The 23907-nt window shown below is 39.0% G+C and overlaps 1 protein-coding gene across 1 annotated transcript in view; it reads left to right on the top strand.

Annotated features, from left to right (window-relative positions):
* Positions 1-7315: 7315 nt before the first annotated feature.
* Positions 7316-23907, top strand: part of TOGARAM2 (TOG array regulator of axonemal microtubules 2) — a 62114-nt gene continuing 45522 nt past the window's right edge. The window contains exons 1-5 of the mRNA XM_087717889.1: positions 7316-7441; positions 18882-19012; positions 19374-19508; positions 20782-21048; positions 22685-22911. Of these exons, the coding sequence (XP_087574015.1) occupies positions 18988-19012; positions 19374-19508; positions 20782-21048; positions 22685-22911 (654 nt within the window). The 5' untranslated portion in view covers positions 7316-7441; positions 18882-18987. The remainder of the gene's footprint in view (positions 7442-18881; positions 19013-19373; positions 19509-20781; positions 21049-22684; positions 22912-23907) is intronic.

Here is a 23907-nt window from a genome sequence, read left to right as displayed (position 1 = left end):
ACTGGATTAATGACAGAGGAAGCCTAATGAGGCTCTCTCCAGATCATATGATTTCTATGCCCATAAGCCAATCAAGTGGCAAGCGATTAAAGCATAGCTGGTGAGAAAGGTACCCTTGAATGTTTTATACAGCCCTTGTCTTTCCAGTTATCTCCCATCACTGAACTTGCTGTATTTACTCAGTTCAGAGTTTGGTCAATGATCTGTGTAGAATAAAGACACAGCAAGCTCATTCTGCCAGTAGATGAATCCAGTGTACAATGTAAATCCAATACAGCTTAACTGGTCCTTCTTCTTTCCACTCCTGTCCCTGCCAACATTTTCCACTTTTTGGGTGACCCTCTGTACAGCGATATGGGGATGGGAAAGAATCAGAAAAATCAAGACAGGGGAAGCAAAAGGCAAAGGTAAAATTTCCTCTCACTCTTATGGTTGTAAGGAATCAATCACATCAACAGCTTTTGCCCCTCTTTGCAAGGCTTTTCTTCTTTCAGTTGCTGCTTGCTTCCTGAGCGGAATTTATAATGTTCTCGTTATTTCTTCTCTCCTCCTCCTGTTCTTTTTGTTCACATACTTGGTTGCTTTGTTAGCTCGTCACTTCAGTGTAAAGCTTTCTTGTTTTTCTTTCCTCTGCGTTCTTTTGGGAAAAGGCATTATTAAAGCTGCAGCTTTAAATGAACATCTTCAGAGTTGCAAAGAGCCCTTTTCCAAAGGTTAATTCAAACGTCTGGCAACACATGGTTACTGGCTTTGGCTCTGATTATATTGCTGCCACAAAGATTACCCTTGATGAAAAATTGCCCTCGCTCGAATTAAAGATCGCTAAGCCAGGGATATCCATGGGAGGCAGGGGATCAAGATGATGGCTTGAATCACGTAGTCATGGATACCCTCTTGACTTACCTCAGCCCTGATCGGAAGTGGAAGAACAAACTTTGTGGAAAAATCAGGAGTGTTTTCTACTATGTTACCTGTGGACTCTGCTTGATATTTCAGCTAATGTTATTTTCCTGCACACCTCTCTCAAGAACACTGATATTAGCGCCTTAACAAAGAATGTCCTTCAGCTGTATCTCAAGCAGACATGTTCTTACACAAAGAATAGGTACATGTTCTCACAACCACTTGGCTATAGGAGAAAGTCTAGCAACAGCCATGGTTATTTTCTGCCAAACATAGGATTATTTATGTAAAAGATAAGGGTGTCAACTCCAGTTTTAAAAAGATAGCCGTTACAGTACATTTCAAATTAGTGCAACAGTTGAATCTATCAATAAAAACATACATTTAAACATGATCTTGTTGAATGAAAAATGGATGCAATTCTGTTTAGCATTTAGTACACCATGGTTATGCAAATTTAATTGGAGAAGGATATTTGTGATAATACATCAGAAGCTGGATCATACAGAATTCTGGCTTCTGTGAATTGGGAATGAACAGATAATGCAAACCTATGCATGGATGGGAATTTTATTTTCCCTGAACAATTTAGGAGTGTATTTTAGTTATCTAAAGCATAGCATAAACAAACAAAACTGATATTAAATTGGAATAAGACTCTGAAGGAAAAGAGGAATGAATTTACTTTCCCACGCTTTTTAATAAGCATGGATTGTACTATCTTTCTTGCAGTGTAAATTAACCTTCAATGTTCATCTTTTGATCCCTCTGGATCTGCAGATTGTATTTGGAGAATAGTAAAACCTTTTTCATTCTACTGCTGGTGATTTATGGATGCTTCCATTTAATTTTATTTGGCAACAATAACATTAGTGGGGTGATATCCCACTAACAGCTTCTGAATATGTATTTTCAACTTCCCAGCCTTGTCTACATCCTTAATATTTCCTGGTTCTTTCCTATTTAAGTGCCCGTGGTCATGTGATCAAAACTCAGATGCTTGGCAACTGACTCATATTTATTTAAATGTGTTTTTATTTTCCATTTTCATTTCGTACAGTCACATATATACTGTGCATAACCGGGGCCATAAAACATTAAACAATAAACACAGCCATTCCTCTTGTCAACAATACCCCCCAAAATACAAACCCAATGTACCAGTTCGACCCTCCATACACCCTTTCTTTCGCCCCCCTCCAACTTTCTTTCTTCCCTCCAATATTCCCCTCTACCCTACTTCCCCTCCCACTCTATCACTCCTCTCCCCCAGTACACTCCCTCCCTTCCTTCTCACCCTCCCTCCCATCCTCTCTACCACCCTCTCTACCCCTCTTTCTTCTAGCCCTCTACTCCTCCCTTCGGTGTATTTCTACTATCTATTAATATATTCAGCTTGTCCTATTTTTACAGTGAAATTAAAGAGCAACAGTATACAAGTGCAATCGCGTTACTATAAAATCTAACACATACTATATATCCCCCCTCCCCCCTCCCATCCTAACAACTGACTCATATTTATGATGGTTGCATTTCCCTGGGTCATGTGATCAGCTTTTGCGACTTTCTGACAAGCAAAGTCATTGAGGAAGCCAGATTCACATAACAACTGTGTTACTAACTTAACAACTGCAATGATTCATTTAACAACTAAGCAAGAAAGGTCTTAAAATGGGGGCAAAATTCACTTAACAAATGTTTCACTTAACAACAGAAATTTTATACTCAGTTGGGGTTGTAAGTCAAGGACTAACTTTTGTTCTATTCCATCACTGACCAGATATCTGCAGATTCTGTACATTCATCCAGCTATTCATACTTTTTATTATAGTAGGGAAATTTTGGTTATGAGGGTAGTATATAGGGGGAATCAAAGGAGATTAAGACTTTTTCCTTATTAGCCCTGTAGTAAATATTAGAAATTATATTTCTAATCTATTATTCCAGAATGGTTCTTTCTGTCAAAAGTTCATCTCCTGCTTTGCTACATAATTAGATGGCACAGCCATTTGCCAGTCTCCCCTGCAGGACTCCATTTGGCTTTCAATGGTATGTTATTGTTTTTTGTTGCTCCAGGTGTATGAAACGGATGTGTGGTATGATAAATCAAATGAATATTCTTCCCTCCTGGTACTGTTTATTTCTTTTAATTAGGAAAATTCTCTGTGTGTCTGTTTCCAAGTCAGCCTTAACTGATTTCAAGAACACTTGATGCATACCCACGCATATAAGATTACAGCCTTAGTTCTACTAAAAGAAACTAAGTGGCTATAAAATGCATATCTAAAATAACAGTAAACACTGGGAGGTTGGAGGAACTTCCCAATAACAGAGAAGTAGCACTTTACCAGAGCAAATGAAACAATTCCTATAACCAGCAGCAAGGTAATTAAAAAGTAATCAGTGCCACTGATCACTGAAGGCATTTTTTTGACAGCAGGATTCTTGCTCTTCGGTCCTTCCAAGTCACTCTGAAGTTGGAGCCCAGAGAGCAGGCGAGGAAAATGGAGTTAATCTGTGCTCTCCCTCTAGCTGAGCAATCAGAGTGTAAACATTTATTAAATCACTACCTTGTTCCAAACTACTACAGACTGTAAAACAACAAACATCCTCTTACTCTCTACTCCACATGCAAAATAAATATAATAAATTACTCTCTGCCCAGTCTGGGTTTCTGTAGATTTATCTGGGTGTGGAGTATGTGTGTGTGTGTGTGTGTGTGTGTGTGTGTGTAGTTGTGTGTGGGGGAAGGGAACATTTTGTATAAAGCTGTCAAAGCACCATCCCTGTGTTACATTTAAAGCCTTTTGCTACCTGTGGTGGTAAAAGATATGCTAACATTTTTGGCAAGTTGATGCTTTTGCCAGTAGCTATAATCATTCAAGTTGCTTTGGCAGCTACAGTGGAGGAAGGGATGATACTTGTCATGGGAAATTCAGAAGTACAGAGCATAACACTGAGGAGAAGAACCATGTTTATTGTGCTGATAATTGTACTGCATTGAATGTTAGATGCCTGCTTTATAAAAAAAGAGGGAGCCTGCACAATGACTCCCTTTTTACAATCCTTTAGTCCCTTAATAAGGGGTACAGCTGGGGCTGAATAAAAAAGAATTTTTTTAAAATAGAAATTGAGGGTTAAAAAGAAGGAAATCCTGGGGATCCAATTTTCTGGAACCTTTTGAGGGAGCTAAGCAGGGCCTTTTCCCTGTACCTGCTGAGGAAGCCCATTGTTATTGGGATGGGTCTTGAGGTAACACATAAATTGATGTTTTTTTAATTTACAATGCTATGTTGCAACTTTTTTATTAGGCTGCCCTTGGCTGCCCTTTGAGCCAGTGAGCAGGCTGCTCTTCTTTGGTTTAGATGGGATTGCAGAGGGCAGGGAGGGTCAATTTGGGTCTGACTGGATTAGACAAAGAGAGAGGAGTTGAGTTTCACCCTGATCACATCCAAAACACAGTGAGGAGAAAAAGTGCAGCCTCCATTTTGTTTGTTAGATTTCTTTTTCTTCACTACAAAATGTATACAGTAGACATGTATCTCTAGAAACAGGTACAAGCAATTCTTGTTATTTGCAGGTTCTGTATTTGCAAATTCACTTGTTTGTTAAAATGGATTTGTACCTGCAAAATCAATACCCATGGTGCTTTTTTGGTAATTTGCAGACATGCAGAACAGCAAAACATTTGAGTTGACAGATGCATACATCGTCAGGTGGTTTTAAATTCACTAATTCAATATTTGTGGTGACCTAATGCAACATAACTACAATGAATAATGAAAAATGACTACGTCAGGAACAGGGTATTGATGGTTGCCTTATAACAACAACAGCAGCAGCGACAAAAAATTATTTTCGCCACACAAGCAGTTGCTTGACAAATCCAGGTGCTTGGCAGCAACTAGTTCCTGCTGGAAGACAGGAGGGAATTGGGCATAATCCATTTTAACTTCTCACTGTTTCTCTTGCTTTAGCTACGGTCCTGGGCACTGAGGGAATGTTGCAAGAATCTGCATAGAGCCAAAATTGCTCAGCTTTGCCAGGTGTATTTTAAAATGAAGTCAGCAGTGTTGCTATATAAATCTGTAAAACCATCAAGCCACCTGGTCCCTTTTAAGGACCCATGGCAGAACACTATCAGTTGGAGCTGGGGGTGGAGAGGCAGGATGACAGAAGAATTCTTATTACGACTTATCTGAGCACAGAGCTACTATATGACATTCCTTTCTCTTTGGTCGTTCCTATATATTTCTTGATGTAGAATTCATCAGTCTAGCAGCCAAACACTAATGACTGACTAAAGAATTAATTTCAGAGAGGCGCAAATACCCACATGTGTATTTATTTGTGTAGGATAGTTACGTTTTTTTTCTCATAAGATATTTTTGTAAGATATAAGCTTTAAAAATAAACAACTAAATGAGTCTGGCTGGGATGAACTTTCTTAGGGACAGATTCTAGAACAATGATATCATGACTGAAAAAGCTTTGTATCTCATGCTACAAAATGGAGAATCTTTGGCTTATACAGGGCAACACATTTCTTGCCATGATTAAAAACTTGAGAGTTTTTAGCTTAGCAGATTTTCAGGCCTTTCATGCTGCCGTACTATGATGACTCTGATTTCTGTGGGTTGGTGAATGGGGGATAGATCTTCAAATACGTTTCCAAGATGTTAAACAATAGCTACATGATGAAAATGAAAAAGGACACACATATCATTGTGTGAACCAGGAAAATAAGATGATATCAACAAACAGTATACAAACAACCAGAGTTTTTAACAAAAAAATATTATACAATATAATGTGTGTTTTTAGTCATGGTACAATTTCAGAGGGAAATGAAATAACTAGGTACATTTAGTCTCCAGAAGAGATGACTGAAAGGACATATGATAGTGTGGGAAGTTATCATCCAGCCCTCTCCCAGAAAAATGAAATATCCTAGGAAATATTGAAAAGGCAGAATGTTTCTCTGGATGTGAAAAGAAGCATGTTTTAAAAGACAGAATAGTTGTCTGTAGCTTCTTGCCTACCCCTACTTTGTTAATGGGCCATTGAGATGGCCAGGCTAGCCCACTTTACATAATAAAGACTTCTCTGCTGCAGCTGTAGGGGGAAGGGATATTACTCAACTCTTCACATGGCATCTGAGAACTCATCTATACCTGGACTCATCACATCCTGACCTAGAGAGTAGCCCCCTGCATGGCACCATGGGAGTCTGACAACCAATCAGAATACATTTCTTACACAGGAACAGGAAACACAGAGGTGGGACTAAACAGGGTCTAAAAGCCTAGCAAGCCCCTTCCTCACCCCTTCTCCTCTTCTTCACCTACATCAAAGCATGTAATCACCTTTTCTGGTCAGGGCTCAAGCCATGTGGCCCTGTCCAACAATAAAGCAGCCTCCATGTCTCCAGTGTCTTCTTCCCCACTTGGAGCTGAACCCAGAAGGACATTTCTTTCAACAATAGTAATCTTTAAATAGCAGAAGGTGTGTTTCATAGAACTTACAATCCCAGAGAGCAGGACCAGAATCTAAGGGTTAAATTTACAAGTAAGTATGCTCAGGTTAGATGCAAGAAGGAGCCAGTGAAACAGACTGCCGCATAAGGTAGGGAAGTCAGTTTGCTAGAGGTCTTCCAAAAGAGCCTGGATAAATATCCTCCAGAGAAATACTGAACTGAACAGGGGGCCAGCTTAGATAACTTCTACTACCTCTTCCAACTCTCATTCTAAATTTTTATGTAAAAGTGGTAAGCACTAATTCAATGAGGCACAATCATCAATCTGTCATATTATCTACTTCTTTATAGATAATTATTTGTGAGATATGTGACAAGAGAATTGCAAAAGAATTTGTTCCCTCAGTAATACTTTAATCTAGTCAGTAATTGTTATATAAAAGAAAGCATGAATGAGGAAAGGCTGTGAGGTGGCAATTTTGTCCCCTCAGTAAGCAGAAGGAGTCTCTCTCTCTCTCTCTCTCTCTCTCTCTCTCTCTCTCTCTCTCTCTCTCTCTCACACACACACACACACACACACAAACACACACACACACACAAGAGAATTTAGTGCATCTTTGCAATGTACATTTGATCATGTTATTGGTTCCTGGAAGCAAAGGCACACAACCCCCTTTCCTATTATTGTTGAGAGTTTTTCAGAATTAAGGTGCAGCCAGGTTACTCCAGTGCTTGTCTTGCAAATCCCAGGAGAGACAGGCCACAAAATTTCTTCCTCACGCCACCGGCATCTCAAGACTCCTTAGAAAACATGGTTGCTATGCAGCCTTGTTTGTTCACGGTAGGTGACACTGTTTGCTGCCCGGAATGTGTAACCTGCAAGTGCAAGCTTATTAGCCTAGTGCTGAAGTGGGTTGGCCTTGAAAAGATACCCACAGCTTTTGAAAGCTGCCGAGGAAGGACAAAATTTTTAAGGGGAAAGGAAAGCACTTGCACCCACTTCTGAGGCTCTGCCACACACAGCACATTTGTTCAGGATCCTGACATAAAAGACTAGAGCAGGTGAGTGACAAGAACTGACTTCACTGCTATTTGAGGGATCAGCCCTTTCCTCTAAGGCTGTTTACTCTGCCACAAGCACACAGCCTGTAGAACCTGTCATGCAGCCCCTAAGCTATTTGGCATTTATTTTTTAATTAAGGGATAAATGCTGTTCCAGATCTGGTACAAGGCTTCCCAGGCTAGTCAAACCTTCCAAAGAGAGGAGTAGCTATTTTTGGAAAACTGAAAAAAAGGTCGTGAGATACTTATAAGGAGTACTGTAAGAGTGTAATGTAGGACTGAAACTGAGGAGGACATGACAAGTTCGATGAAATAGCTGGAAATTTGTAATGGCCTCTGTGAAAAAAAATGACAAGATAGTAGATCATAGGGTAGAAAATAATCTCAGAGTAATTTACCAGCCATCCAATGGTTTTATCTTTTTGTAAATGGTGAAGTGGAATACTGGAGGGAAAAATAATCGGGTGGAAACGTAGATGTATGGGCTTGTCCAATGTGGCTGAGAGTTATGGAAGCTGAAGTCCATAACCATCCCAAAACAGACTTACAGCATCCAGGATGCTGGGAACCTTCATTTAATATTCATAAGTTATATTAGGCAGTGTTTGTTTGTTCTTGTCTTAATGTAATGCACAAATTTACCAACAGTGGATTAATATTATGCATGAGTTACTTTGGTGTGATCAATAAACCAAATCTGTTAAAATATGTCCAACTGCTTTCCTCAAACGTGTGAAAAGTAGAAACCCAACCACTCTCTTGAAAGCTAGTTCCTGAAGATACCTTGCATTATAGATGATTTGTGGCATTATTTTTCTGGAAAAGGAGAGAACGTAGGGGTCTCCAGCCCATGGTACCAAAATTCCTAATAAAAAGTAGATAATCTTAAATTCCTTTCTATTTGAATTCAAGAAAACAAAAATTTAAACAAACAAGGATAATTTGAATTATATTGCTTTGAACTATGAAGTTCTACCAAAAACCTCATAAGCTTCCTATTTTTGTTAGAAATTTGAATAATGTTTTGATGACTGTGTTACTAAAATAATAATTTTGCAATTTCTAATAGTCCAACAAAATGGATCAATGTTTTTGGTTTTTTACTGGGGAGTTTGAAAAACTTGGCATGGATGCCATCATCTCATGTTGTTTGTTGCACTTTGGCAATGTAAACACATGATGTTTTCTGCTTCTTCAAAAGAGTCAAGTCTCTTATTGTGTCTAAACCTGGGAATGGCTTCTCTGAATCCCTCTGAATTCTCTAATCCCACCATTCTTATATCTTTCAAGCTTTTTCTCAAAGTCTCTTACTTTCCATACTTTACTGCAGTATTTAGCAACTTTAGCAACTTTGAGACATGAGGGCTTCAACGTCCAAAATTTCCCTGCCAAATGACTTGCTGGGAATTCTTTGAATTGAATTCAAGATATCTTAAAGTTGCCATAGTTGATAAACATGGCCTTATTGTACCTGGTGCTTTGAGAAATTCTAAGTGCATGAAGGAACTCCAGACTATTCTACTTTCCACCCATCTCTACTTCCTGTGCTATTTCTCTCTCTTGAATGTAAGAGTTCAGGTTTCTCTGAAAATCCTTGTTGCGTCAGTGCTGCGTAAGTATAACAAGTGAATTGAATGAAAGCGGAATAGTGATGTATTATTCTGTGCATCTTGCGGTGTCCCTGGTAGTAAATCCCAGCCCTTCTTTGGAAAAACTGATATGACCCATAGATACAGGCTGCAAGATCTGTGAGGCAACGCTTATTCTTTCCTTCTGGAAATTCCTGAGAAAGTTTTTAAATTTCTGGCCATTCTCCTGCCATTGGCAAGAAAGCTCCAAGATTTTCAGCTCCCATGGGGTATGAAGCAGACACTCCCACTGCACATTATTAGGCATGTTTGCTGGTACTTTTACTCCCTCTGGATTATTGTCTTGCTGCTTGCTACTACCACAGCAGATCAGTGCCTCAGCTCTGACGCTAGAAACTGCCTGGGAGGGTGGAGAGGGGAAGAGGACAACCTTTTCTAGCCTAGAATCTCTTGTCCCCAAGTACAAAAAGCAAATAAGAAGCAGAAGTGGGGGGGGGGAAATAACACCACTGATCTTCTCTTTGATGGCAGGGGGAAAGCAACAAAATATCTGAGCAATTTAAGATTGGCAAACTTTTTAATCAACTAATCAATCTATCTTTCATGAATAGTGTGAGTCTGGTTAGCTGTTTCTAAACAGTTGACCATTCTGTAATGATCTGGCTTCACAAAATGTGTGAAAATCTGAAGTTATAGACTTGAGAGATGTTGAAATCATTCTTGGCTCACTCACTTAATAAGTGTGACATACTCACACTTCCCTGATAAAAGACCAACTAAAATTTTCTCAGGCAACCCTTTCTTTCTTTCTTTCTTTCTTTCTTTCTTGTAGTCTAGCTAACCTGAAGTGGCAGAGCTGTGCTTTAGAGTTTGGCTATACATATTTTAGAGTTAGTAGAACATAACCATTCAATAATTCTTCCAGGTTGCCTAAATAGACTGTGTCAAATCTTACTTCTGAATTGTAAAAGAGAACTACTGATCCATAATCTTGACTCTTGTACTCCTTTGACCCAAAAGCTGCATTATTACTTTTGTCTGCACATTTATAGGTTATGCCAAGAAGTTGGAACGGGTTTTCCCTGTCCTGGTTGTGGAAAAATTAAGCAAAATAAATAAAAAGATTTCTGATTCATGTTAATTTAAATCTCTGTGTTAAGAAATATTGGGGGGGAAAAAACTTGCTTTGGGTGCCATTTGGATTAGTCCTAATATATGTATATTACTCAATGTGGGTTTCATTTTTTTCTTCTTCCTTTTAATATAAAATATCTATATATTCATTTTGCATAATGTATTTAGCTTTTATTAGTAAATGGGAGGAGCAGAGAATGATGCATGCTGCCTTCAGATCTTACAAAGACTGCTGTTATGTCCTTGTCCCTCTGAATGCCACCAGTTCCTCTTCCTGTTGGAACTTGGCTTTCTTATAACATTAGAAGCAGACAATTTGCATTTTAGGAGAGTCAAGATCAGTGGGTTGCTTCTGTAGAATCATAGACCATTATTTTTCCTTAATATATTCTGTCTCAAAATGCTCAACTGTTTCTTTTTGCTTCTTTCTTGAGTGTTCTATCTCGATATCTTTCCTTTTTACCTGTACTCCTCATTCCCTTCCTTTAGATTTTTTTAAAAAAGTTTTACATTCCAATGTGTTATAAGTTAACCCTAAAGCAGTCACTCTGCTTGGTAAATGGAATGGCTATATTGATTAGTATGGCTTGGCCAACATTCTGGCTAGTATTATGCTGACAACATTTAGTTTAGCAGCAGCATTACACAAGATATGAGATGGTGCCTACTCATAGGACTTAACTAGCTGGAAAGGTATGAAATTTTATTTCAGTTCCCCCCCTTTTTTTCTTATCTTTTCAGTGAGTTCACAGCTATTTCAGACTGTTCATATCTGCAAAGCAAAGTTAGTATCCAGATGGACTCTTCAGCCACTAAGCAGCAGGCAGCTGTCCCCCTATTATTATCTGGGATTATAGTCGCTATGTCCAAAATTGAAATCTTATTCTCCTATGTACAATGCAAGAACATTCAGTATAAAATAATCAGGAGAGATTAAATGTTGAAATAAGAGATCTCGCTGCAATTTTCATTGTTAGTGAAATATATTTTTAAGAGAACTCTACTTAGCCCATTGCAGAAATTATTTAATGAACATGGATTTATGAGGCATAGAAAGTGAGGTTTCAGCTTGTGGAGTCACGCATAAAGAAATAGGTAGGAAAGTGAAATCATAAAGGTAATGTACAAATGGCCCAATTTTTGCAGTGAAAAGGTAATTACGTGGGAACTTGATTTTTGCCCTTCCTTCTGAGTCCACTTTAGAGAGGCAACTGAAAACGCCTCAGAGATATTAAAGTAGGGGTGTCCAAACTTGGGAACTTTAAAACTTGTGGACTTCAACTGCCAGAATTCCCCAGCCAGCATGGCTGGCTGCGGAATTCTGGGAGTTGAAGTCCACAAGTCTTAAAGTTCTCACGTTTGAACACCCCTGTATTAAAGCATGCTGCGGTTCCTCAAGTAAATGGCAGGCTGAATGCCAGCAGGTCTATGCCCCAGCATTGATAGACAAAGCGATGCAATCAGGCTCAGGAGCTTTTGTGCTGATCTTGATTGTACAGTTTAGCTCAGAACAAAAAGTTCCTCACTCATGCAGATGTCAAAATGCAAAGCACTAAGAGCTCACTGCTTTCAGTGTTTCAATGGTAAATTCAAGTATGAAAGGTTTTCCAGCCAGACTTAAAATTTAAACATTTCTTCACGCTTTTGATATTAATGGCTGAATGTCTCCCTTTTTCTCTACTCAAAATCTATAATTATTTTGCACCAGTTTCAATTGTTTTAGAACTGTTTTGGCACGCAGGGTTACGTGGTTGAGATGGATGGCAATAGAAATTAAATACGGTAAATAAAAATAAAATATAATATGTAACTGTACTAGCCTACATTTGAGCTCGTTCCCTATTTACTGGTATGCCTGGCTCAGCTTTGAGAAAATATATTAAATACATATCCAATACAATGGGAGCGGCTTTAAAGAAAATAGAAAGTGAATAGAGCGATTTGATATTCAGCATACGATGGGCCTGAATTTGTGGTGAACATACCTGTATATCATCACTAAATACTGAAATAATAAGAAAGAATGTATATGTTTGAATCAGTCCTCTTTCTCACGAAGACAAAAAGGCCCAACTCATAGACCAGTGTTTCTCAACCTTGGCAACTTGAAGATGTCCGGACTTCAATGGAAGTTGTTCCCATCAATGAGCGTCTTCATGATAAGATTCTGATCTAAAAGTCATTGAAGTGAAAAGAAGCATATCATTGACTACACGGTCCCTAAGAAGAATGAATGAGAATAGACTCTCTGTCCTTGCCTCTTTGTTTAACTGTGAAAGCTTGTTGTACAATCCATCAGCCACCTTTCAGAAACACACCTTTCTGTGTGTCTTGGCCGCAGCGCTAATGGAGACAGTAACAATATGTACTCTGGAAACATTGGGCAAGGTGTTTAAACAATTTGCAACGTCCTAAAGTTGCCACTCCATAGACGTGTCAAATTATAGCGAGAGTTTCTATTCAAAACCACTCAGTCTCTCCCCACCCTTATTCAAATTCATGCTTCTGCTTATAATGTGTCTCCAGAATAGTTAACTTGCTTTATGTAATGTCTTGGTGTAGCTACCCTTTTAAAGAATCATTTGTTCTGGATGCTCTGACAGAATTAAGAATATAAACAAGGTTACAATTTTCTTTAGGGGAATGCTTTGAATAAGTAACATTACTGATTCTACTGTACTTCAGTGCTAATATAAAAATTTAGATATAATGGATTTTTGTGGCTGAGTTTGCATTTTTAATAGTTCTGTGCTTTGATTTTTTTTTAAAAAGAGAATGATAAGTCATGAAAACTCTAGCTGGGCATTTCAAAAGGTAGTTACAGTTATACACAATTATACACAACTTGAAAAGAGGATTGTGCTGAATAACTTTGCTTCCAATATTGGGTGTGTTACAGTGGTGTGATTCAATTTTTTTTACTAACACTTCTGTGGGCGTGGCTTGGTGGGCATGGTGTGGCTTGGTGGGCATGGCTTCATGGATGTGGCAGGGGAAGGATACTGTAAAATCTCCCTTCCCTCCACATTCCAAGGAAAGGTTATTGCAAAATCCCCATTTCCTCCCGATCAGCTGGGACTCAGGAGGCAGACAATAGATGGGAGCAGGGCCAGTCAGAGGTGGTATTTACTGGTTCTCCGAACTACTCAAATTTTCCGCTCTACTGGTTGTCCAAAACTGGTCAGAACCTGCTGACTACCACCTCTGGTGTATTGGGTTTTAGTCTCCCATTCAGCTTGCTCCTGGTAGCTCTGAATGTTACAAGCTCTTACCATGAAGGAGGTATTTACATTTTACCAAAATCTATTCTCCTATATTGTACATTCTTTTAAATGAGTTCTGGGCTCTTTTGCTTGCAAAGAATATATCTTTTCCCTTTTCTGGGTGAGGGTCATTCAGGAATGTCTCTTTCTCTCTTTGTTTTTTTTTTTCTCCAGGCTGAACATATCATATACACTCATGAATAAGTCAAAACTTATAAGGGCCAAAATATACCCAAAAGATTTGGGTCTCCCTTATCAATGGATGGGATTATCTGCAAGTATGTATGGTAACCATTTTCAAAAGTATCCTTATATCATATACATACTTGTATATAAATCCATCTGTGGATAAACTGACCCTGGATTTTTTAATCAAAATACTAAAACACCCCTCCCCAAAAAACCCAAACCAAACAAAAACAAAAACAATCCTCCCCAATTATCCATGAATTACCCATGGATAAACCAATTGTGAAAATTAAAATATGTGAGAAATTCAAGAGTTGGTTTATCTGAGGATGGGCTTATATGTGAAGATATATGCTGTATAGATTTAATTCTCACCTTCCCTTAACCATCTTTAGCATTTTTTGGTGAATCCAGTGTCAAGCGCTGGGGAAATCAGGAGATTAATGCAGTTCAAATGAATATAAAGATTTATTGCAAGCTTAAGCTCTCTATAATAATCTGACCAACTAACAGCCAAGGGAAATGAGCAGGAGATAAGAGAGGCATTCAAGGTGGATGGAGTTAGATCTCTTGTGGGCAGCAGGGACTCATGCTTTATGATGCATTTGATCCTTCCCTCGGGGCTTAGTCTGGTCATATCCTACATCTAGTTCCCAACATGGACATTTCCTTTTGTACTTAAAGGTTTTCTGTGCCACTTGAATCTTTACATTAACATTTTATCAATCAATCAATCAATCAATCAATCAATCAATCAATCAAAAAGCATGCTGCAAAACACAGGTGCTAGTTCAAGAATTACCTTTATTTTAGGGTTATGAGGCCCTATAAAGCCTCATAACCTTCTTTAAAGAAAAAAAAGGTGAGCCAGTTACAGACGAATGATTTGCTTGGAAGTGTGACTATTACCTTTAAGACTAAAGAAGAAAGATATGGGAACTTTGATCATTTAGAAACTTTTCATTGCCAAAGTTTCCTTTATAAAATGTTCAGGGTTTTTTTTTTTAGCATGAAACATTCAATTTGTCTTGGCATTTGACACTTAATCTTATTTAATCCTTCATATGATCAAATGTGGTGATTCACAGAGCAGAGTGCTAAAGAGAAGAAATCTTGCACAGGGAAGATGCCTAAGCAATGACTGTCAGGTTATAGCGTGATAAATGGAGAAATAAATTATATCCAAATTCATAGTTAATTGGCTGACTTCACATTGAGGCATACATAGAAGCACTCTCAATATTTCATCTTTATTGGAAGAATGAATCAATACTTATTGTTCCATCCCAGGTTCCTATTCTATTGTCATGGTTTAAGCAAGCATGAAGCACTCAATTTGTCTTTTCAGATTTTGTCTTTACAAGCCAATCCCCTTGCAATGATTGATCAGTTTGATTTGTTGTGGAAATATCTCTTCTTTTTACTGTGGAATTAAGACACTTCTTATAATAATCAAGCTTGTCCATCACTGAAATATACTTTACAGGCTCTTTTCATACTCTATACTCTAATATCCAAAGAATTTATTCTCTTTAAGCAAAAGCTGCATATGGATCACTTTCACAGGGGATATTTGGCATTTATTCTGAAATCACCACATGTTACTTTTGCCATGTGACTGTTTTGGGTTCTCCAAGGTTCTTCCACCTATCTATTTTCTTGCCTTTTTTTATAAAATGGAAGAGCCATACAACTACAAATAAACATGAATTAATTTAAGTTGCATTCAAGTCAATTCAATACTGATTTTTGATGATTTCTTGGGCATTTAATGATGTTTCTTTCCTGCCAATTGCCGATTAGTTTGATGGTTCTTCTGTATTAGGAGTTTCATAACCTAAATGCAAATCTGGAACTCAGATCGGGCGAACTCATTATAGTAAATCTGACTGGGGAGAAAGAATGGAATAATAGTGTAATCTTGTTATGAATCAACCACTTTCTTGCTGCTCTTACCCATTCCTAAAGAAAGCATGATTTATATCTGGGTCATTAGACAGAGTGAATTGGTTGGTTTAAGTGAAAGATGCTGGAGAATGGTGGCAATAGCCCCCAGGTAGCACCCTCATTTTGAGAGCAGAACCATGTATTTTTCAGGCACTTTGTCTAATATTCCCAAAGCTATTTTGTTGCCCTCAGTTGCAAAAGGGTGTTCTCCCCGGACAAGAGTCGGTAATGGAATTCAACTATTTATCTGTAGGATGAGTGATAAAGGTATCTTCTTGTTTGCTTCAGACAGGAAAATGTCTTGGAGTAGTCTTGATGTGTGCAATATTGTGTACTAATACATTTTATGGATCATGAATCATGGACTTACTACCTACTTTCAATTTGACAGACAAATATACCAATAAATCAGAGGAACACCCATGGGATCACTGCTCTCAGGACTCGTAGCAGAAACTATAATACAGCATGTAGAAACTGTAGCAGTCTCACACATACAATCAAAAGTACAGATCGATATGATGAAATAACACCTTCATCATAATAAAATAGAAACAACTAAAGGCAAAGGCACCTGAAACAAATAACATCATCTTCAAAGGAATACAATTCACAAGAGAAGAAGAAAGCAAAACATTGAACTTTCTAGATATCCTGATCAACATAAGTAAGGGCTGTTTGGTAAAGTTTATTGTCAAACCACCCACACTAATCAAGTGCTCCACTACCACAGTAACAGCCCAATGTCCCACATGAGAGGCTACCTAAGAACACTTTTTAGATCAGCACAAGCCCACACTAGCAACCCTGAACACCAGGAAAAGGAAGTAGATCACCTCTACAACATCTTCCAACAAAATGGATACCCAGGCAACTTTGTTAAAAAGTGCCTGACCACTCAAAAGATAACTCACACAAGCTATGAAAAAGGATAACACTTCCATACATTAAAAACATCTCCAAAACAACCAACAGATTATTACAATCATCACCATAGTACACAAACCAACTAAAGCTTTCCAAAACATCTTAAGTAAGATCCAGTAGCCCTAAAAGGAAAAAAAAAACCAAGAATTATCTACACTCTACAGTATAAGGCCTGTAATAGCCACTACATAGGACAGATAGAAGACTAGCAGAGGACACCCATGAGCATCAACTAGTAGCCAAGAGACATCATGAAAACTCCTCAATTGCATAGTACTGAGACAGACTTCAGAGACATACTTAAAACTGAGCATCCTACACCAAGTGACATTTAAGTCCAAAATGCTAGAAAATTCCTGGAAGCCTGGCACTCATATAAAGAAGCCATCAAGAGGCACATGAAGATAAATACATCCATTCAAGTGGGACAGTCAAAAAGCTAAAAAAACAAAACAAAAAACCAAAACATTTTTTTCATCAGCAATCAATTCTCAGATAAGCAGAGATAAACATCAGGCGCAGTGGTTAGAACACAGTATTGCAGGCCACTTCTGCTGACTGCCTCCAGCCAGCAGTTTGGCAGTTCGATTCTCACTGGTTCAAGGTTGACTCAGCCTTCCATCCTTCTGAGGTCAGTAAAATGAGGACCCAGATTGTTGGGGATAATGTGTTGACTCCGAAAGCCACTTAGAGAGGGTTGTAAAGCGCTGTGAAGTGGTATATAAGTATAAGTGCTATTCCTATTAATATCAGACCAACAATCAAGCAGTAAACAATGCTCCAATCAAAGAACCACCAACTCAGAGAAACAAACAATAAAAAAACAACCCAATCAAGGAACTACGTACCAAGAACACACCTACCAACACTCACAGGTAAACTACATCCTGCATATAAACAGAGAGCAACACCCACTGCTAGCATTGATGATGCTACCTAGTTGGGAAATGAAATATCTGCAAGAAAATAATCAAATTCAGAGAGGACCCCACAAATTTGATTTTTTCTGAAAATGGACATAAATTGACCTAATTTGTATTGCCAACAGAAATGCGATGATTGTGACCTAGTGATCTTGTGCACTTTGCATTTTTGGGAAATTCTTGATGCAATGATTTTTAACTGAAAACTTTGTAAGAAGCTATATTAAAGTCATATTTATTTGCTGATTTTATCCCTTATGTCAACAACTATAAATATTATATTCAGTTAAAAATAAATATGAAGCACATAACACCAAATAATAGGTACTAAGCATAAAACCATTAAAAATATGGAAGGGAAAGAAAAAACTGGATTCATACATTAATCTTTAACAAAGTAGTTAAGAAATATGGTGTCTCCTGAATGACAAGGAAGCCAGAAAAGGCCTATTTGTCTTTAACAGTCAGATGGCTAGATAAATGCAGTATGGCCTCTTTGTTAATCTTAGTGACCATCTGGTTCTATGGAAAGAAAGGCCATCTACAGTTTCTTATGGTTTCAGATTGCATCAGGCAGTATAAGTCAAAAGCAAAAACTTTGACTCAATTACTAATAGCCATAATCTAAAACTAATCTGCTGGTGTCCCATTCAACATATTGACTCTTATGTTCTGCTCAGCTGCAACCTCAGGCAAAGAGCAAAGGTGACTCCACCTAGAGTACACTAGAGTAACCCAACACCCAATGTGAGGTTACCAGTGCATGTACCTTTGCAGCTATTCCTATTGTCATATCTGCTGTACAGTACCAATTGAAGATGTTGTTTTTGTCTTAGTCCTTTATGAACATTTATGAATTTAGGAGTACCACAAATTACAAGTCTGCTCTTTTTGAAGTTTTACATACTCCACCATCATCAGACTTCTCAGCGAAGAACAGGCAAACGTCTTAGTTGTCATCCCTGAGAAGTACCAACCGAAAGAGTTTCTGATTTATCAGGTTCCACAAGGCAACATAAAATGTCTTCATTGCAAGCAACCCATCCAACCTTCAGTTTTACATCCACATCTATTTACCACAGAATTCCATATCCTACCATCACCAGAGAACTATTGTCATCCATATTAAAGACTAATTTCCTATTCTGGATTTGCAACTTGATTAATAATTCACATGACTATTTCACTCAATATGGCAATTGCATGATTTTTAAACAGAAAGATTCTTTTTGTGTAGGATTTTTTAAATGTATAAAGCAGTTCTCAGTTCTTTATTTTATTCATTTATCTGTCATAAATTTATGCACTATTTTCTATTCAAATATTTAATGGTGGCAACAGTTTATGGCTAAATCAAAATAGCTGACAGGAACAATTATGTGTTTAAAAATTTCTCTGGCAGGTGAGAATGTAATAGACATAAAGATGATGCCATACATTGTGATGTTTATACTGTCATTTCGTGCAGAAACTGAGATATTTTGGGAAAGAAGCAACAACTGTTCTGGATCCAGAAAAATGGAGTAGAAGTTGCAGCTCTTAGCTGTGCAGGTATCTCAGACTCTTCAAGGTGCATGACAACACATGATTTTATGGCAGGTAAAGACCAACCTACCTTCCTTCCTTCCTTCCTTCCTTCCTTCCTTCCTTCCTTCCTTCCTTCCTTCCTTCCTTCCTTCCTTCCTACCTACCTACCTACCTTCCTACCTACCTACCTACCTTCCTTCCTTCCTTCCTTCCTTCCTTCCTTCCTACCTTCCTTCTTTCTTTCCTTCCTTTTTTTTGTAAATTCTCAGAATGAAAGTTTGCTTACACATTGTATTTCCCTGCTCCCTCCCTGAAAATTATGTCCTGAGTGGCATCAACCTGAGGCAAAGCAAGGAATATGCACAATTGAAGGATTAGCAAATGATGGTTCTCTTTTCTCCCTTCTATTATTCATTTTTATTTTATTTTATAGGAAACTACCAAGCTCAAGTTGCAATATATTGTGGCAGCATCCCCAAACTAAAATCTGGATGCAAGTCATCTAGAGGTGGAAGCATTGATTCTACTTTGCAGCTCCATGGAAATCGATGGGTGACCACAGATGAGGGTGAGGACACTGCCCTGGGCATAATTGACAGCCTAGATATGGGTGTGGTTGGTGGACCCCAATAAATAGGAAATGAGACTTAAGCTGATTTTCTCTAATATCCATTAGAACTGTGTATGATTTTTATTGACCAATTTGTTTGTACGTTCATACATATTTCAGTATACACATATCTCCAAGGGGCTACAGCTTGAGCAGTAATCTTGCGATTAGCTAAGACCAGAAAATAGCTATTATCAATATAATATGGGTGAAATATTATGGGAACTTGCAAGTATTGAGACAATTTGAAAGAAGAATATATTAGACTAACAGGAGAAGCAGAAATAGTCAGCCTTTCATAGTGGTGCTGCAAATTTAAGTCTAGCTCATGGAAAACCTGTCAGAAGCAGTTCAACAATATACTGCATAATTCTGATCTGCTCTCAAACCAGGAACATATTACAAACACAAAGAAAATTGAATTTTATATAGAGATATTGTCATCATGTTATTGCTGTTTTGATTTCTAGATAGTATTCATTTTATCCCATTCAATACTCTTGCAAATTCTAAGACTTCCCCCCCCATTCCTGCACGATAAGCTATTTTTACCCCAGAACATTTTATTACTGCATCCAGAATTTTGCAGAAGAAAGAGAAGCCACATCTTACTTTGCATCTGATTGGCTAACTATCCTTGCATCTGTTGTACTTAATCAACCTCCTGACTTCCTAATTCTCTGGAGTCCCAAATGTGCTTTTTCAGAAGGCAACTGGACTTCCTTGTTTTTTTTCTTTGAAGACATTTTGCTTCTCATCCAAGAAGCTTCTTCAGCTCTGACAGGATAGTGGGGAACGGAAGGATTTATATTTTTTGCAGACAGCTGGTCATTTGCATCCTTTCAGAAGGCGTTAAAGCACTTGGAGGTTTCTCCTGTGTCTTCAGGATCACCTGAGTAGTGCTCCTGGTTTCTGCAGTCTGCAATTTTTCTCTGGAAATCCATTCCTACTCCCACACCATTCAAGTGTGTTCATCCCAAATTGTCTAGCTTATATTCCTTGAAGACAGCTGGTCATTTGCAGTCCTTCCATTCCCCACTACCTTGCCAGAACTGAAGTGAAGTGAAACATCTTCAAAGAAAAAACAAGAAAGTCCAGTTGCCTCCTGAAAAAGCAGCTTTGGGACAAGCATGACCTGGATGACTGAGAATCTTTGCAGACTCTTTTAGTTCTCTGGAGAAGTAAAATTTAGTCTGAATAACTAAGCCGCTCTGCTTAAATTGCTCCACAGCCTCAGTTTTAAAAACACAATCATGTTTATGGGGAAGCAAAGGAGAACCTCCAGATGTTTCTTCCCTGGAGAGCTGGGACAGTAGAAATGGCCTCCAGAAGAATACAGACAGCACAATCATGAATGGCTCTTCACAGACACCTAATGCCCAGCCAAAGTACTGTTTCAGTAAATTGGAGATAAACAGTGCAGCCATGGAGACTGCACAAATCAAGGATAAGCTCAAAAAAAGAAGAATGTCCGAAGGCCTACTGGCATCAAAAAAAGGTATGATGAATTCTGGTAAGAAAACATTATCTGTAACCTTTATATATAATTGCTATAAATCAAGTATAGCTTTCAGCCTTGTTTGGATAAGTTGTCATTATTCTAATTTTACGGCTGGAGGCTGTGCCAGAATAACGTACCCAGTGAAACCATAATTCTTGAATCATTGGCTCTGTGGTCTAAAGCTCAGTTAAGCTACATCATTAGAGAGCAGAAATACAGAGTAATTAAAATCTGCCATTACTACATACAATGATCAATCACTCTGGAAACACATATCTGCAAGGCAACTGGACTAAAATGAGGAAGTATTTATTTAAAGTTTAAAGAACGGTGTGGGTTAACATGCGCTGCGTGGTGCAGGCTTCTTCTCCAATAGTCTAGTAGGTGATGTTATAAACATGCTGACTTCATTATGCTGGTCTGTGATTGCAATAAAGATTTGATTTGATTTGATTTACTGACCTCAATATGAAAGCAACTGAGAACCACTTTGCACACCAACTATTTTCAAATCAACCTGAAGGCTCCTTCAACTGAAATGAGATTAATGCTTGCCAAAGCCATGCAGTAGATAGAATTACCAATTTGGGCTCTTTCTTGCATGTTGCTCATATGCCCAGCCTTGTTTGAGTTTGTTGTATATGCCTGATGCATTTTTTAAAAAAAGGTCCAGTTTACTGGATCCTTTTTCATTTTTTAAGGTATAGCATACCATTGTGTGGTGCAGTGGCCAGATGGTGGAGCTCTCGCCCCACAATCAGAAGGCTGTGATTTCGATCCTAAGCAAATATTTCTCTTTCTGGGCACGATGAGAATATATCTGCTGAATATAATTCTGCATTGGTGACAGGAAGGGCATCTGGCCAGCAAACACTCAGCTCCAATCATTTGCCCAGACTCCACCCCGCAAGGGATTATGGGGTTATTAAATGAAGATGATGATACCATTAGATCTTGTGTCTTTGAATTAATTGCAAAAGATAATGATCTTTCTTTCCATATTTCCATTAGGAGAAAGGCCCAGTTGTTACTGATTCAGAAATAGGATATAGCTTTTTCTTGGATTCATTTCTGGAAGCTCATGATTATTGTAGGGGTTGGATTAACCTGGCACCAGAGGTGGTAATCAGCAGGTTCTGACCAGTTCTGGAGAACCGATAGTGGAAATTTTGAGTAGATTGGAGAATCAGTAAATGCCACCTCTGACTGGTCCTGCCCCCATCTATTCTCTGTCTCCCAAGTCCCAGATGATCAGGAGGAAATGGGGATTTTGCAGTAACCTTCTCCTGCCATACCCAGCAAGCCACACCCACCCGCCAAGCCATACCACACCATGCCTACCAAGCCACGCCCACAGAACCAGTAGTAAAAATGTTTGAATCTCACCCCTGCCTGGCACCTTGATCTCTGTATGCATAGAGATAACTGCAGGATAAGAATGCTCCATACTCTTATTCAGGGCATTTCCTGGTGTTGAAAATAACCCACTATAGGACAAACTTGATTTGGAAAACAAGTGATAATTCCTTATGCAATCAGTTTGGGGCTGCTGAGGGACATTGCCTTGAAGTTTGACATTAATCTGCAAATATTCCCACAACCATGTTTTTTTTTAAATCTTCTGTATTTACAGGCTTGCTGGACAAAGCTGTTTCCAAGGAACCTGACCTGAAACCAGCCATTTCCAGATCTGCTTCTCAAAGACTGCTGGTCTCTTCCAAGCCTATGCCTCCTATTCAGAGCATACCAGACACCCCAGAGACCAACAGAGCTCAAGAAACAGAGCAACAAGCTAGAGAGAATGCTTCGGGCTCTTTACAGGTTGAAGGGGTTAATCCAGAATTAACATCCACCCAGCAGGTATAAAATAGATGTGTTTAAGAGATGGAAGCTTGATCAGGGGGTTGGACTGGAAACAGGTTCCCAACTGGAGGTGCGAGACGATATTCCAGGAGGTGCGAAAACTTGGGTTTAGAAGTTTCAAAGTTATAATGCACATGCATAATTCAAATCAGGTATTTACTTCTGTAAAGGGTGCGAGAATATATCAGAAGCGTTCCAGGGGTGCGGGGTATAGAAAAGGTTGGGAACTCCTGGACTAAGGGTCCAAGGTCTTTTCCAACTCTACTATTCAATTTTTAAAATAACTTCCTTTACATTACACATCTGCTATTAAAAATGAGGATTTGAATGTGTGGGATATATAAATTCCAGTTGCATTGTTCCAAAAATAGCAAAACATGTAGTTTCTGTATATTCATGTATATTCTTTTGCATCTTGGAGCGAAGGGAAAGGACGCGACAAGCGGGTATGCAACAGCAACCTTTATTGAGGTCAGAGTAACTACGATTCAACGTGGCGTGGTTCGCGCCAAACATTTATACGCCCGGGTTTGAACGAGGAGCCAATGGGGCGTCGAGTAGCTCGACCTATCAGGGCGAGGATTGAACCGGCTCCGCCCGGGAACCAATCAGAAAGGGAGTCCTTATTCCCGCGCTTGTATTTCCCGCGCTAGTATTCAACACCCCTCCCCCCCTAGTCAAAAGAGTTCCTTAGGAAGGGCAAACATAGTCTTTCAAGTAGGTGGGACGGTGACGTTCTCGTCCCGACCTTCGTGGCTCCCCGGCGGTTGTCGTCGGGGGGGAAACCGCCGGCGGAGGTGTGTCCGTGGTGGGGCGGTGAATCTGCGACGCGGTCCCAAGAGATGGCGCTGGCCCCGGGCCCGGTGTCCGATGTCCGTTTGCCCGGGGTGGCGTCTCCGTGGCAACAGGAGCGTCCGACAGTGGCCCCGTGCAGTCTGGTTGGGGGGTAGGTTCAGAGTCTCGATAAGGGCTTCGAGGAAAGGAGTAGCCGGG

This window comes from Thamnophis sirtalis, unplaced genomic scaffold (genome assembly GCF_051295495.1).
Source record: "Thamnophis sirtalis isolate CommonGarterSnake01/CBP01778 unplaced genomic scaffold, rThaSir2_p1.2 scaffold_6, whole genome shotgun sequence".
In the NCBI taxonomy this organism is placed as follows: Eukaryota; Metazoa; Chordata; class Lepidosauria; order Squamata; family Natricidae; genus Thamnophis; species Thamnophis sirtalis.
Note: the sequence above shows the minus strand (reverse complement) of the source record. Positions and strands in the feature narration are given on the sequence as shown.